A 17,189-nucleotide genomic window follows, 5' to 3' on the forward strand; every position below is an offset into this window, starting at 1 on the left:
ACTGCAGTCTGAACAGAAAAAATCATAAGCACCTCAGAAGGTGTTTCTTTTTAGAAAATATACAGCAGTATAGGGCATCAGAAAACAAGAAATCCTATAGACTTTAATGAATCCCTGAAGTGCTAGAGGCACAATGAGGGGAATGGGAATTAGAGAGGTACAGACTGGGATGCTGTAACACAGGTGGGGATAAGAAAGCAAGAACTGAGAGAAGAAAAATTGGACACATCACTTCTTCTGTGTGTGTTGTCTGTAACCACTTCAGCATGCAAGTGTTAGGGTGGGAGGGAGCAGGGAGGGGATCACCTATGGTGCTGTAATTTGCCTCAGAGGTGATCCACTAGCAAACCAACCTGAGCATTGCAACTGGTAATGAACCATCAACTCGTAATAACATCACCCTTCTCTTTTAAGATATGAAAACACAGGAAATTCTTTCAACAAAGCAAGATTGCTGTTTAGTTCTGCCTCATGCTGTCCCAAAACACTCAGTACAGCAGAACTCAAACAAGAAAAATCAAAACAGCAAGCATTAGCCAGCATGTAACCTGAATTTGTCCCTTTGAGTGACGACAAGAAAACAGGCAGCACTCAGAAGTGAAGCTGAATGACTCATTTTCTGGAAAAGCAAATTCAAGTCTCTTACTGGCATTTCCTCCCCACCCTAGAACTATTTCTTACTGCGTGTGCAGAGACAACCTTGTCACTGCTGCAAGCACTGAGGACTGCCAATAAAGTGAAGAAATTAGCTCAGTTTCTATTTCTACAGACAAAGAATTGCTGCTCCGTAAGTACAGCGATTTTCTCTGGTGGAAGTGAGGAAAAGTTATTTATAATGCCTTTTATGGGAGTGTCTCAGACTTGAAGCAGATCATTCCCATCCCTTGAGAAACTGGTGGTTGGGCAGAAAGCATTTTAGCTGCATTTGTGGTGTTCCCCAGCCCGACCTTCCCACACTGTATGAATGTCAGAACTGTGCAAACAGCAGTGGGATGTGCAGCTTCAGGGACTTCAGGATAAGCTAGAACATGCAGCTGCTTGCAAGTTCTGGTATAACACGCTTTTCCTGTAGTGAACTGTAGGACGTGCAACTACGGCAGATTTCAGGACTGTCTCCAGAAACAGTTACTAGACGCTGTGCCATAGCAGCAGTCCTTGTGCTGAAAAAATTTTGAATGGTTTTAAGTCGACTGAAAACAAGCTCATGCACCAGTCTATCAACTGCCTGCTTTGAACATAACTTGACCAGGTACTGTATTCCTCCCTTACTATGTTGGAAAATGCACAGGAAAATTTTAATGAGTGTTTGGAAACTTTTTTTCTTGCTCCTGCAGATAAAAATATCTCAAGGAAGTTTTTTAAATATCCTTTTTCCCTTTACAACAACATTATTCTCATAGAAACATACGTACAAAGTCAGAGCTGCAGACAATTTATCATGAGTCTGACTTTTATCTATCCCGTCTTCAAAACACGAATTTTTCAAAGAAAGTTTCACAGACTGAACAGTACTGAATTGAGTGGTATTAACTGTATGACTTTTCACTGAGTGTTGCCAAACTGATGCTGCAAATGGGTACTGTGTGTATCTGAGTACATCTAAAAATATGAATGTTTTCTCTTATGCCAACCGGCTTGACTTGGGATTTCAGTATCTTGTAAGTATTTTGATGGAAAGGTAAATACTTATTTGAATTTTATTGCTTTGAATCAATACAGGAAACAATTAATTAAATACGAAAGATATGCAAGCTAAACTCCCCCCTTCTCCCGCCCTTCCCCCTCCCCATTCTGAGATTATTAAAATGGATGAAGAAGGGCATAAAATCTAAATTATTTTGGGGGAGGGATTAATGATGGGAAAGGGAGAAAAAAGTTTTGCTTTAAGCCAAATTCAGTTCAGGTAAGAGAGAGGACTGTTTGCTTGCAGCACGGCTTCAGTGGCGCTTTGGCAAAAGTGGTTCCATAGAGGTCTCCAAAAATGCATCCTCTGAACTGTTTGCTGCTGCCCCAGCTGCCAGGAGCCAAGCAGGAAGCTGCACAGCTGTGTGTGCAGGGACCTGGGCTCCCTTTGATTTTTCAGAACGGGGAAAGCTGCTTTCACCATCTGTCTTGCTCCCACCAGAGCTGCTAAAGTTTCTCTGCCTGGACTCCTGCCACCTTTCACTAAGAAATGGATTGACAGGGATAATACCAGCCAGTGCAGTAACTGTTTTTGATATTACCTGCTGTTTTACAGGCAGCTTCTAAGGAAGCTCAGCCTTGAGCTCCAGGCTGTGCTTTAAATCAATGTTTCTCTAGTGTGAAGTGCAAGCAGTTAGTGACGACCAATTGCACAATTAAATTTGATTATTTCCAACTCCCTTTTTATTTCAACTGCTTTGGAGGCACATAGTATTTAAATGTAAAAGATGGCTGAGGTATTCTCCAGCACTTTTCCTATATCTACCTAGGATGCAGCAAAGGCACAAACTCAAATGCAGGAAACTGAGTGTCTGTACATAGCAATGCTGTATCAGCACTGGTAAGTAAGTGTTTGGATGTCGATTTTCTAAACATAGAAGTTTAAATTTTCCCTTCAAAGCTTGTAGTGTTGATGGATAAAATGTAAGGACTATGGATATTAACTAAGCTGCTTAATACCTCATTTCTGGAAAACAAAATATGAAACCAACATAATTTTTAAAATTGAGATGCTTGGGATAGATCAGCTAGACATGGGATAAATTTGAAAGGAGTCTATTTTAAAGCTTCTGAACCAAGTTCACTTGGCCTTTATTTCAAAGCCTTTAAATAGGTTGTCTTGTCCTGGCACGGAAAGGAAAAGCCCCAGAGAAACCTGTGCATTCTTAGAGTAAAAAAACAAGAGGACAAAAATTCTTCTAAGAAAATATAATTGGAAAAAGATGACTAGAATTTCGACAACTACAAATACCTCTTATAAACCTGAAAGTAAACTTGGCACATTATGTAAAGGAGCAGCAGGTTGCTACTTTCTCTATGATCACAGAAAAATAAATTACATTGACCGGATTTTAAAGAGCTCTTCTTTTCCTTTCTGAACACTAAGTATTCTTCATACAGCTGAGTCATGTAAGAAAAGAGAATTATTTTGCTGTTTTAAGATAAACTTCTCTACACAAAAAGAAAAATTCCTCTAAGAAGTGAAGAAGTGATAGCAAGAAAAATAACATTAATGCCTTTACTCTTCTTCATTTAGGGTCTGATCTGAGGTGCACTGCAGTAAATAAAACAGAATGTTAGCAGTCTTTGGTAAAGTTTTTAATATATTTTTATTACAGTGACTACTAGGAAGATGTAAATATGACAAGGTACTCTTGGTTTTGCAGGATCTGAACACTCCAAATGCAGAAATGATTTGGCAACTAGCTTCTTACTGGTAAGAAAAAAATCATGAGTTATTGTTATATCATACTTAGATCTCAGTGAACCTTAATAATGATATAGTACTCTGTTATAAAAGAGTAGCATTGTTTATCCATAAAGTACACTAAAAATGTGGGGTTTGTTTGTTTTTCTTGTTATTAATTTTTGCAAAACCCAAAGGTCCCAGTCTGGTCAAAAATGATGTCAGAGGAAGTTGATCCCATTTGCAGTTTCCCAGACCAACTTCTATTAAACATTCCAAGCCACTGAAGCACGTTCACTTGTATGTCACGTGCTACATGTAAATTCCCATGTGAGACTGCTCACAGGAAACTGGGAAACAATCAGAAAAGGAGATTTTAAAGTTATGGACCTGACATTTTCCTTTTCATTACATCTGTTTGGGTCAATGATAAACATGTAACACACCCTCTGTGTCTGGACAGAGTGGTCTGATCTGCAGCCAAGCTTACACTGGAGGGTCTTTGGCCACGTGTGGGGGGCATGATGAATGGCCAGGTCATTGGCTTCTTTCCTTCTTCTGTGTTTCAGGTCACCCCTGGTTACACCCCTGATTTTTGGTCTGCTTCTGCAGCCACCAGTCACACAGCTTTCCATCATCACACGGCCAAACATTGTTCTATTGATGGCTGATGACCTTGGCATAGGGGATGTAGGTTGCTATGGGAATGATACTATCAGGTAAGGAAACTGAGTGTAAGGGTGAACAGAGCTGGTGTGATATTTAATGTAAATCTGAAATCTTCTGCCTAGGATTACCTCATAACCTAGAGTGCATTCCTGGGGCAGCTCTGCTACATGGAGCTGCTTTACTGTGGGAATATGCCAATTGTTCTTGTGTATCCCTTAATTGCCTGACATTGAGAAAGAGCTATACCCAAAGATAGAAATGTTGTCCCCTCTTTCAACATATTATTACCTCATTTTAACTTTATGTTGCCATTATGTTTCCCATTCTTACATCAAAGTAAAGTTAAATCACTGCAATGAGCTATGCTACTAGGAAATACTTCTATTTTCAATCTCAAGGATATGGAATTTGCCTTCTTCTTCAAAATTGTGCCACAGTATTGCCTTCTGGCTTTCTACCAGCTTGTCACTTCTTTGAACAAAATCAAATTTGCTGTGATCGCTCCCCTCACCCAGCAAATTTCTCAGAATCTTACTTTAATCAGCTTCAGTTGGCAAGTTTCAGACAGGCAGCTGGCAAATGTAGGTAGCTGATGGGGCTCTGCAATGCTGGGCCTCCAAACCATCATCCTCATGGCATGGATTTTCTTTTCAAGAGCAGTGGGGTACATTTGGGACGTACTAGCGAAGTAACTAAGTACCTGGAGTCTATTAGCAATTGTCTCTCCACAGTGCTGAGAATCCAGGAGTTCAAAGCAGCATTTTGGGAAGTGGTCCTTTCAGAAGCCATGTTTATCTAGCTGAGATGGCAGCTGTGCTGAATGGTGGAACTGTACCAACTGCTCTTCCAAGTTACACTGCATGGTACCTCTGGTGAAAGGCTGTAGGCTGTACAGAATAAGAAACCTTGTTGCAGACGTTGTTTCCTGGCAGTGTGTCTTTAAGGGAGGAATCCCTAACAGTACCAGAACAAAGCAACAAAACATCCAGGATCTTTTGAAACCCTACTGAGGATTTTGTCTACATGTGAACACCACTGAAGTGCTAATTGCAAAAGCAAAATTGTAAAACTGAAGTCGAATCTAATTTAAAGCAAAATAGGCATACCTTACATTGGAAAAGGAGATACTGTATTCTGAAATGTAAGATATTCTCTTGTCTGTAACTAGTGTGCTAGGCAAGCCTGGTTTTGCTTGTTGCCAGTTGTCTACAAAATACCCTTCTCTCATCTACACTTAATTCATGTTGCCACAAGAGATTGCCACTACAGTGTGAAAACATGCAGGATTTCTTTCTATTTTTCTCCTTTTCCCTTCATTTAAAACATCAGGAGAAGCATTTTGTTTGCTTTCTTACCTGTACTGTAAGTCATGTAGCATCTAGTGTAGTCAAGCATTGTTACCCTGTGGCAACTAAATTACCATTACACTGTACGCTGACATGCTCCTCTTCAATAAGCTGGTGTAGGAAATGCTGCTTTTTAAAAATCTGGTGCAGGAAATGCAGCTCTGGAGGGATGAAAGGTCTATGCATGTTTCATGCAAGTTACAGAGCTTCCTGAGGCAGAGAGAAAAAACACGGGTCCAGCAGAGAGACAGCTCTCCTCGTCCCTGTGGGATTGATTATCTGTTAATTCAGCCTCAACCCTGGGTAAGAAAAATAAAATTTAAAAATATTTTGGAGAATGAAAAGGCTCCTGGGAGACTTTATAGCAGCCATCCAGTACCTAAAGTGGGCCCATAAGAAGCCTTGAGAGCAACTTTTTACAAGGAAATGCAGTGATAGGACAAGGGGGAATGGCTTTAAATTTTAAGAGGGTAAATTTAGATTAGACATTAGAAAGAAATTCTTTACTATGAGAGAGGTGAGGCACTGAAACATGTTGCCCAGAGAAGCTGTTGATCCCTGGAAGTGTTCAACACCAGATTGGATGGGGGTCTGAGCACCATGATCTAGTGGAAGGTGTCCCTACCCATGGCAGAAGGCTTGGAACTTGATTATTTTTAAGGTCCCTTCCAACCCAAACCTTTCTATAGTTCTATGATTTCTGCAAGACTCTTCATAGGACATGGGAAACAAGAAGGAATGGTTGGCTTGAAATTAATCCAGATACTGATGTTAATGTAAAAAGAAAAAAAGAACTATTTCCCCATCACTTGAGAAAGTTAAAATAAATGTTAAAAAATTATGTCCTGACCATCTTCAAATAGAAGAAACTTCCCAAAATACAGACAAGTATATAATTCTTTATTCCCTTGAAAAACCCTCTGAATGATATCTGATGGTGCTGGTTACATTTTTAGGACCCCGAACATTGATCGCCTGGCAAAGGAAGGAGTGAAACTGACCCAACACATTGCTGCAGCTCCACTTTGCACCCCCAGCAGAGCAGCTTTCCTCACTGGCAGATATCCCCTCCGATCAGGTTTGCCTCGCAAAGCCAAGCAGCCTTTAAACATTGCTTTATTACTGTAGAGAACAATGTCATACAATGGGCACCAAAAAAAAATGAGGGTGTGCAAACAGAAGGGGTGCCACAGACACATCATCCCTCGCTGAGACCCACAAGACACCAGCCAGGCCTAGAACCTTGGAGGTGGCATCTATGTTTATGGAGTACATCCAACTGACTGGGGGGAAAGCAGAAAAGAGAAAAAACAGCTCTGCAGAGCATCTTGATCCCCCCAACTCACAATTTTGGTTGCCTTTTGGTGCTCTATTGTATAAATTGCAGCCAGAATGAAGTTAAAGCAAATTGTTACATTCAAAGAAGTCATTACACAAAACATGAATAACAATAAGGACACATTTCAAAACAACCAGTTATATTAATTTCTGCCATGCGTGTCTCCTCATCATATGTCAGAAACAGCTCAGCCCTGCAGGGAGCAGAGTAGATCTGTGCAGATGTGTATCCACTCCCTCCAGTCGAGGTGCAGAACGAGTCATGTATGGGAAAGCTTCTTTATGAATCTGTCAGAATTAATCCATCCTATGAAATAACAGTTTGACAGCTATATTATTTTTCCCAGTTGTGTTTTTGAAGAAAAAATACTATCCTGTCAAACCACATCCCTGAGATGAAGAGGTATGAAAAACAAACAGCTCTACATGTTTCTAACAGCATCTCTCAAATGCTTGTTCTATTGCAAATTATCTTCAGAGCCTTCATTCCTGAGGCATTTCGAAGCCGATATGTCATCCTACATTTATCACGACAGCTCCCACTGAGACTGGTAGCTTGAAAATGCATGTGGTCTTGTGCAAACCCTCTCCCTCTATAAAAGGACCAGAGATGTTCAACACTGCCAGAAGTGACTGAACTTCACACAACACTGTATGATGGGGTTATGCCAGTATAAAATGCTAAATAATGGGGTGTAAACCTGAAGGTGAAGAGAATACTGCAGTGCTAGGTAACTACTCTGTGGGTCTCAGAAACGGGATACCAGCCATGACACTGTGCAGGGAAATCTTGAGTTCCCAGGTAGCCTTATGTGAGCTGGAGTTTGAGGCTAATAGAGGGCTTAAGTCTCCTTATGCTCTTCCCTGCCCTCACAGGCACACTAAGTAAGTGCATTACATACAGCCTGGATGCCACTGTAACATATAAAAGCTCCTATACAACTGTGTCATCCCTAACAAAAAGAAATGAAATGAAATTAAGTAAGATGTCTCAGTATGACGTACAAAGAAGAATGGGTACCATAGAGAGGCTTAACTCTTGTTTAATTTTGTCCAGAGTCCTAGATTCATTTTCCCAAACAAACAGCATTAAGATGAACATTTAACACTCTGATTTCAATGAAATCAGGAAACAACGAAGTATGTCGGCTAAAAGTACTCTGCCTCTTACACTTACTCAGATTGCTTTATTTTTAGGGATGGATGCTACAAACAATTACCGTGTTATTTTTTGGAATGCTGGCTCAGGAGGCCTTCCTCCAAATGAAACCACTTTTGCCAAAATACTGCAGAAGCAAGGCTACAGCACAGGACTGATAGGTATGGAGACACTCCTAAAAATGTTCTAGAATGTGTTTCACCTGCACATCTCACTCGAACCAGTTGTTTTAGTTAGTAACTGCTAATACTTCAGTTGTAATATTTTTATTTCCCAATTTAAGAATATTACGTAAGAAAAAATCCTGACCAGATAGTATCTTTCTTAAAAGAACAAGCATCTGACAAAGCAGAAAAACTTTACTGGTTGTCAAAATACATAACGAAAAATATGTTAATAATTTCTGAATATTATTATACCAGGTACAAGATGCTTATTTGATGCTATTTCATTTAAAAAAAGGCAAAAATATGAGTGCCATTTAAATATGCATGATGATGTTTTACCCAGTTCGGAGTAGATTCATGGCAAAAGGGAACAGCTGCTACTTAAACCAGTAGAGACAATTTATAGTATCACAGGATTTGGCCTTTTAAAACCAGAAACAAAGCAATTATGAGACTAAGTTCACCACGATTTCAGTACAGCCTGTAAAACATTGCCTTCTTCAGCATTGACATGAATTTTGTTCATATATTATAGTTCTATCTTTTTAATAGTTGTAACCTTTAGTCATGATATAGTTTCAAATAATTATTTATCTTAGATATGTCACATAATTCCACAGGCTGATAAAGCACAAACATTCCTGAGCTGAATTTTCAGCTAATTGTCCTACTTCATCTGAGCATCTAAAATGTCAAAACCCAAAATCTACATCTGACACTTAAAGATATTGGCTGTACAAACCAACTGAATGTATCAATAAAAGTTCCTGTAAAAATAGATTTCTATTCATTCAACAGAATAAATCTAAACCGCACAGGACAAAACTAAAAGAAGCCTTCCATGCTATTTAAATTCTGCATTACTAAAGCTCCATCTCCTGTTAGTTTTGCAGCAATATTATTTTAGTTGTTTTAATCAGCTCATAAAACAGCCCATGCATGCTTCAGCTTGGTTTCAGCATGTAATCACTAAAAAGACAATCAGATTTCTCTCCACTCTCCCAAGGGAATTGCTCTGCAGGGAGACTCTGCTGCATACTTCCCATAAGCAAAATGAACTAGCATTTTCCCTGTGGGCATCTCAGCTAAAATCACACTATGGACACCAAAAGCATCACTTAGTTTAACTGGATTGACAGATCCTGATTAATTGCACCGTAGGGGATGGTGGGAAGCATCAGCTGTAAGTGACACACAAAAACCCACAAGAATTTTACATTCAAGTCATGAAGCAAAAAAATCTTAACATCTGTGCATGTCACCACAGCTGAATGAGCACTAAGTAGTCACACCTGAATGGTTTGTGATTGTTTTGCCCTGAGCACAACTAGTTTAATTGCAAATTAAATCCCATTAATAATCTGCAGCTTGAGGTGATAATGAGACTTTTTGTTGGGAAATGCTTTGAAGATATTTTGTAGTCAAAAAGCCAGTGTTGCATAACGTATGCCCTCAGAGATTAATTTATCTTAATTATACACTTAGTTTATCTTCTGGAGATTTGAGTCTTTTCTAGCATGTCAGAAGTCTTTATCGACCTTGGCTGGAGATTTAGGTGTTGGAGTGCATTTGGATTTCAAGGATACTTTAGCTGCACCAATGCATCTATGTATTGATTACAAATCTGTTTCGTTCTATAGCTGGCTCTAAATATGTCAAGAAGTAAACTGAGTAGAGATTTTAGCTGAAAGGAATACATCCACTTAGAATGGAATTCCATTCTTTCTTTATATTTATATCTAAAGAGCAGCTTTTTTTTTTCCTTCTGAAGCGGTTTTTTCTGCTCCTATTGTGATGCACAGCAATTCTAGTGAAACCTACTTAGAGTTGACTGCTAGTATATGTTTTGGCACTATCCTAAACAAATGGTTTACTATAACATCCTCTTCTAAGTGCACAATTCCTGACTCCACAATACGAACTAGTTGCAAATTAGTCTTCAAATACAATTCTAAATGTTCATTTTGGTCTATAGATCTAGTACCCAAAATCTGCATTACATCAGAGATCATAAAATGCACTTAAACTACATCTCTGTGATGAGAGGTAGATTTTGTTCATTTGATTCAGATATTCACAAACTTCAGTGTTTGAGCCAAATGAGCCTGCTGGCAATGTCCCCATATAAGTGCCTAACCAGTCTGTTTGAATAGGCTGGAGGGGAAGAAAAAGCATGGTTTTGACGTGCCATTCATCATAATAGTTTGTATGTTCATAATAAAGAAAAAATTGCATTGCAAAAGGTCAAGAGATGTTCCTTCTGATTTATGAAGACTTCAACATTTAAAAGAAGGAGGCTTTAACTTTTTAAAATTTGACTAAATACAAATAGCAAAAATATTTATAAAACTAAGTCTTTTATTCTCATTCAGTATATGGAGATACAATGATCAGCAAAGTTACTTACATATGTAGAGTTTCATGAGAAATCCTGATCTCCTGAACTCAAGTTTTTCAGGATCTGGTGGTTTATCTGGTAAACAGACAGGTGAGCTGCCGGTTATTTGACTACTCTCCATAGCCTCCCTTATCAGTCTGGCACCAACAATGAGTGTTGCCACAGTCCTGACATCAAGCTCTTCAGAACTTTTCAGAAACAAGTCCGCATAGCACCTTGAAGGTAAAGAGACAACAGAACAGTGTTATTTTGTCCTGTGCTTAAAAAAGGACAGCTTCCCCCTACTTTACCTGATAGGTCTCCAGAAAAGCCATATATTTTTGCTCAGTTCTGAATTTTTCTGGATTTCTAGTTCCCTTTATAATCCATTTTTTTTATGTTTGATAAAAACTTAAGGGCATGAATATGTGTACAGAGCACCAATAACTTTGTTGGTAGAGGTTTGGTTTCATCAAACCCATTATATCACTACATACTCAGTATATTTCTGTGTAGGATGAAGAAGTCATCACCAGCAGAATGAAACCAACCATTTTGGAGAAATATTTTGTATGAGGAAGATTTTTTTTATATATTTTCTCTTTACATTTTAAAAATCTACATTTTCAGGGAAGTGGCATCAAGGTGTTAACTGTGAATCCCGCAATGACCATTGCCATCACCCTTTAAATCACGGATTTGACTATTTTTATGGGATGCCTTTTACGCTAATAAGTGACTGCCAACCAACGGAAACACCGGAGATGGACAGAGCTTTTAGAAGGAAACTCTGGCTTTCTACTCAAATGATTGGCCTCATTGCACTCACTGCTGCCCTGGGAAGACTGACTGGCTTGATTCCAGTTCACTGGAAAACACTGATCTGCCTTGTTGGGTTTAGTCTCCTGTTCTTTGTATCCTGGTTCTCAAGTTATGGGTTTGTTCGCTACTGGAACTGCATTATGATGAGAAACCATGAAGTTACTGAGCAGCCAATGGTGACAGACAGAACTACATCCCTTATCTTGAGAGAGTCCATTTCATTTATTGAAAGGTAAAGTGGTTTTTCTTTGATCACAGATTTTCTTGAACATCTTGCAACTTTTAAACAGCACTTTGCCATGTGAGTGTTTTATAATTTTTATAATATCATATAGGATTATAAGTATTATTAAGCTTATTAATTTTAAATAATATCAATATTTATGTGGTATCATTAAAGCAAAAAATTAGCTGCTGCTTAAGGATGTCCCGTATTCCTTGCTTCACTAAAGCTGATAACATTTCCAAATTTCCATGTGTTGGACTGAATATTTCTGGACTGTATTGGGGAAATATGTATATCTATCAATGAAACCAACATTGTAGCTTTAAAGAATAGCAGCTAATGTCAGAAATGCATGTGTGGGCCAGAGAAGGAAAAGCAGAGCTGTGGTGTAGCCTTATCATACAGTCTGGTACGTGGGCAGCAGCTGGCAGGAGATGAACCTGCTGCCTTCACTTCAGTAGCACAGTTGTGGTTTGCAATAGCAGAAAGTGGAGCTTCAATCCAGAAGTTTTCTATCTATGATTCAGAGGAAAAAACGGGGTCATTTTATACAGGCCAAACATTATTTGATCAGACAAATCCTAATCACTGGGTTATACTATCTTACAAACTATGATGTCTCTGAAGAGATTGTTGAAATATCTGTACATAAATAATACCATTTTTCATTACACCTGACCTCTGTATGCATTGAGAACCTTCCTCCCTAATAACAAAATGTTGATTTCTGTTCCTTAGAAATAAGCACAAGCCATTCCTCCTCTTTCTTTCCTTTTTACATTCCCACACCCCTCTCCTCACCACAGAGAAGTTCCTTCAGAGGAGCAGACATGGTTTATATGGAGACAATGTAGAGGAGATGGACTGGATCGTGGGTAAGTCACCATAGCAAATAAAAATGTCTCCAACTATCTAATACCTAGGTCTAAATATGTAATAAAACACAATTGTTATGAAAAGGACAAGGAAGATAATTAAAAACAAGTAGGAAAACGTCCTAAGCTTTTTATGAACATCTGTTAATTTGTATGAGCACTGTTGGCTTATAGCATTGGCTTTTTACTTTCTCCGGTCTTGGACAAAATGAGTCTTTCTGGTCATTCATTTTTTTTTTGGTCAAGTGTTTACCAGTTTTAACCATGTCCCCTTAGCTCCTGTCAAGGAGCCCTCCTGATCTTCTTATTAAATATTGAGAATTATTTCATTTTCTTTGATTTATAGAGATCGGGTAATTTCAGCCTCTTATGGTCATTTCTAAGTAGGTGATCAGAATGTGATAAAACTGATAAGCAAATTAATTCTGGATATAAACCAGCAGGCTATTTATTTCTGACTGCTGCATTAATCAGCATAATAAATATTTTTCAGCCCCATTCATAAATCCAGAAGTGTTCATAAATTTTAATTGGTATGCCCCCCCCAATTAGATTCATGTTATTCTTCAGCCTGTTTTTTTGGAGGGAGGAGTTATTTATCATTCGGTCATGATGGAGGAAAAGGACCCATATTGGCAAAAGGGATAAGAGTTAGGTACATATACAGAAATTGGTTTCAAACCTACCTGTCAAACACTTACACATCATGAATATAATCAAGAAATTAAGAACATCTGAAACAGTTCAAGAATTACTTTTAAATGAAAAGGAAATTTATCATTAATGCATATTATATCCATCCAGTAATGTAATCCACATCCTAACTGCGGTCTAGACAACATAAAGTAAGGGTACATGACATTTTTTACACGTTTCTCATGATAGCCACCACTGATGCAGAATCTAACTTTTTGGGGCCTTGAATCACATTTTCTTTCCATATTTTTACAGTACGTGGCACTTTTGCCCTCTACAATACAGCCTGTGACTGTGGTTGTTGCACTCTGTTAAAATACAAATAATAAGGGGATTACAGCACATCACAAATTTTCTATGCTTTTAATAAGCAATAATATTAATATTAGTGAAATAATAACTAAAAATCTTAATCTTAAAAAAACTCTTCTTTTAAAGAATGGGCAGCCCTACATGGATAAGAAATGACATTGATGAATGTTGACAAGTCAGAGGCTAAAATTTATGTAGTGTAAGCTATATTTTTTTCTTTTTAATACATACGTATTCTTGTGTTTACAGGCCAGGTTCTAGATGCTATTGATAAGGAAGGTTTGAAAGATACTACACTAGTTTACTTTACCTCTGATCATGGTGGATGGCTGGAAAGACAAGAAGACAAAAGGCAGCTGGGTGGTTGGAATGGAATATACAAAGGTAAGAGCTGTCAGGGACAGTGACAACCCAGCATCAACTAGTAAAGTATTTTGGACACCCCTATGGTGTAGATAAGACTGTATGCTTAAGGAGTGACAGTATTTTATCATTGAGAAGCAAATTTGTCTCATTTTAATTAGGCATTTAAAAATGAAGTAACTGCTAACCTGGGCAGACGTTCTTTATAAGCATGAGTTCTCAAACTGTAATTTCCTCATGAGGCAACTAACCACAAGTTAATTTTTATTAAGATTGTATAACTTCTCACTTAATACTACTTTCATCTTACATCTGAATCCTTGCTTTCACAACAACGGGTATGTTATAGTATTGTAGAAGAAAGATGAAGAAATCATTTTATGCCTGAAAATTTTATCCACACTGAGTGTTGATGGTGCAATGTGTTTCTAAAACAATAGAAGGTAGTAAAAAAAAAAATAAAAAAAGAAGGCCATTCAGGGGTGGGGTGATCTAGTGAACACACTTTCATTGATGCTGAGGAGAAGGATCTTGGCAGTAAAAACAAAAGAGTAAAGAAGGCTCATGAAATTAACATTAGCTTATAGTACAGTAACATTTGTCTAAAATTTCTCTTTATTTTAAATGAAATTTATTTTAAATCCTTTTTTTCTTTCTAAATGAAAGGTGGAAAAGCTATGGGAGGCTGGGAAGGAGGAATTCGTGTTCCAGGGATATTTAGATGGCCAGGAGTGTTACCTCCAGGAACAGTTATTGATGAACCTACAAGCCTTATGGATATTTATCCTACAGTAATTCATCTGGCTGGAGGGGTAGTGCCTCAGGACAGGTACAAACACAAGTATCTTTATTACTCCTTCTTTCCCAAAATAACGGAAAATAAAGTTTGGAAACACATTCTAAGAGTCTGATGTTTTCTTTTTCAGTCCTGCTCCTTTTCTAGGCACATCTATGTTAGCACAGCTTCGTCATCTCTTCTCTACATTTGAAATTGAGCCTCTACCCAATATCTTCTACAAGCCTCTTTCTCATTCAAAGTTGCCAGTTCCAGCAAGAGGTTTGCAGAAGGAATGCAGTCCTGTATAGAGATCAGTCTGATGATCTCTGTTTTTTCTGTTAGGATAATTGATGGCCGGGATCTGATGCCTCTACTGCGAGGAACGGTTGCGCACTCAGAGCACGAGTTCCTGTTCCACTACTGTGGCATTCATTTACATGCTGTGAGGTGGCACCAGAAAGACAGTGAGTATACAGCCTCTCTCCAAAAAATTAGGCCCAGTCTACAGAAGGGCACACTGGCCTAACTCATTTTTTTCTGGGATTGCAGCTTTCCATGTAATTCCAGGTGTAAGGTGTTAAAGAACTTACTAGCATTGCCTGTATTGTACAGGACAAAGAGGGTTTTTGTGGCTTCAAGGCACATGGTGTGCCAGGCAGGCTACTGGAGCTCAGGATAGGTCTCACCCACATCTCCACCTGAAAGAAATGCCTGAGGAGTCAGTACCCTCCTTGTCTCATAGAGAAGTCTTTGTCTCAGCCCGTTGTCTGTAGTCCTGCTACCTTAAAAGGGAAGCAAGCCATGGAATCCCAAAATCTTTTTTTCATGTTTTCATAAAAAACAAAGTGTCTGATAGCTCATACTTGCTGAAAACTTTGGAGAAATTTCAAAATGTCAGAAATCATTTTACATTATTAGTTTAATTCTGTGACACCTAATTTTAAATGAAATTAAAATACTATATCAACTAATAAGTGTAGAGCTGAAGTGCAAACAGAAATGAACTCTAGAAAAATATTCACCCTGTGATAACTGCCAGTGCCACTGCAAACCTTCTGCGATTCTTTCTTTCCTGCCAGGTGGAGCCATTTGGAAGGCTCACTATGTGACCCCTATCTTCAGTCCTCCCGGAGCTGGGGCTTGTTATGATAGAGGATTTTGCCCATGTTTTGGGGAAGGTGTGACCCACCATGACCCTCCATTGCTGTTTGATCTCTCACGAGACCCTTCTGAAGCCAAACCTCTCTCGGCTGACACTGAGCCCCTCTTTGACACTGTCATAAGGAAGATTGGAAGAGCCATCGAAGAGCATCGCAGGACACTGACTCCAGTCCCAGAGCAGCTCTCTGTGTACAACGTGGTGTGGAAGCCGTGGCTGCAGCCGTGCTGTGGGACATTCCCATTCTGCTGGTGTGATAAGGAAAGTGATAGTAAACTTGCTGACCTATAAAGGATAGAAACAGATACTTCCTCAGAATGTATTTAGATTAAGAGTGTTTCCTTTGGGGGTGTTGATCAGTGGGTCATTTGTTTCTCTAAATGCAGCCTTTACATAAGAATTGTTCCAGTGAGTGGTACAGTATTTAGTAAAGGTGGCTATAGGATGGACTCTCTCAGGGAGGGATTAAGACAGCATGCTCTGAAGACTATGTTTTAACTTGCATCTGCTGACAACTGAATGAATAGTTCAAATGCACTGAAGCAGGTCAAGATTAGATCTGTACAAGTAATGATATAACATGTTTTGATGATTACGAATGTGCACTCAGAAGCTTTGTTTTGTTTTTTTTGTGCTGAATTTCTAAGTGATTTCTGGAGTGAGGTCTTCCTTAATTTTGTTATCCTTACTGGTGATGCATAAGGTGCCCCTATAATAAATTTTTGCAGACTATTGCTTCCAAAATAATTAAAAAATAATTTTGCCCAGAAACATGACAAGCTGGGTAGCAGCTGTCTGCACTCTCTGAGAAGGATGGGACTCTTCTGATTGGAGTCAGCCTCTTTTGATGGAGAACACAAAAGGGAAAGGATTTTTCCTTTCCAAAGCTCCCATCCCACCCAGCTCCCTAAGCAGCACTGGCAAGGGCATTTTGGCATTGATGGCCACAGAAGTGCCACACTGGTAATGAGCTATTTGGGCACATGACTGCACAGGTTACCCTGCTGCCCTTATCTCAGTCATAACTCATTGCTGCTGACAAGTAGCAGGTTCAGAAAAGACTCTTTGAAAGATGTCAAACTCTAACTATGAAAACAAACTATAATTTACTATGGAAAAAAGAAATGCAAAATAAAGGCATTTCTTGCTTCACAAGTCACATTTCCACTCCACCAGAGAGCTAGAGCTACTTAGGTCTATCTCCTGATAGAGGAAAATGTTGCAGTTACTACTCCTATATGCAGATAAACATTTAAGACCCTAATGTTCCCCTTAAGTTTCATGCACCGCACACATCAGTGATGCTGTGAATACCATTGTAATTATCAGGGTCTGGTTAATAAGCTCTGTTTTCTCCTCCTTGCCATGGTATTTTGTATTAATATTTATTTTGGCCTCCAAACAAGAATATGTCTACACCAAGAACCTCTATCCTGTTTTCTGCCTTTCTTTGAATAAAGCCCTTATTCTGTGGATTACAGCACAACACTTTTATACCCCCTTTTAAAATTACCATAAGCACATATAGCCAG

General features: G+C 38.8%; 1 protein-coding gene across 2 annotated transcripts; it reads left to right on the forward strand.

Moving 5' to 3' along the window:
* The first annotated feature begins 488 nt into the window (after positions 1 to 488).
* On the forward strand, positions 489 to 16,389 carry LOC113982139 (arylsulfatase H-like). 2 transcript variants are annotated; one of them, XM_027710112.2, is made up of 11 exons: positions 489 to 787; positions 3,351 to 3,400; positions 3,940 to 4,089; positions 6,342 to 6,463; positions 7,921 to 8,043; positions 11,057 to 11,480; positions 12,213 to 12,349; positions 13,607 to 13,741; positions 14,387 to 14,549; positions 14,841 to 14,962; positions 15,578 to 16,389. In XM_027710112.2, exons 1-11 carry the CDS (start codon positions 608 to 610, stop codon positions 15,946 to 15,948), a joined length of 1,977 nt encoding a protein of 658 aa, XP_027565913.2. In that variant the 5' UTR covers positions 489 to 607; the 3' UTR covers positions 15,949 to 16,389. The 2 variants fall into 2 exon arrangements, with proteins under 2 accessions (XP_027565913.2, XP_039241760.1); XM_039385826.1 differs by lacking the exon at positions 489 to 787 and adding an exon at positions 822 to 1,249.
* The last annotated feature ends 800 nt before the right edge of the window (positions 16,390 to 17,189 follow it).

This window comes from Pipra filicauda, unplaced genomic scaffold (genome assembly GCF_003945595.2).
Source record: "Pipra filicauda isolate LSUMZ 115617 unplaced genomic scaffold, ASM394559v2 scaffold439_size563993_pilon, whole genome shotgun sequence".
Classification (NCBI taxonomy): Eukaryota; Metazoa; Chordata; class Aves; order Passeriformes; family Pipridae; genus Pipra; species Pipra filicauda.

What these genes read in the sequence shown, in the direction of transcription:
- LOC113982139 (XM_027710112.2), top strand. Translation starts at nt 608, where the DNA reads ATGACTCATTTTCTGGAAAAGCAAATTCAAGTCTCTTACTGGCATTTC. An exon ending in TATGGGAATGATACTATCAG is followed by an intron (nt 4,090 to 6,341) that starts GTAAGGAAACTG and finishes TTACATTTTTAG; the next exon opens with GACCCCGAACATTGATCGCC. An exon ending in GAGGTGGCACCAGAAAGACA is followed by an intron (nt 14,963 to 15,577) that starts GTGAGTATACAG and finishes CTTTCCTGCCAG; the next exon opens with GTGGAGCCATTTGGAAGGCT.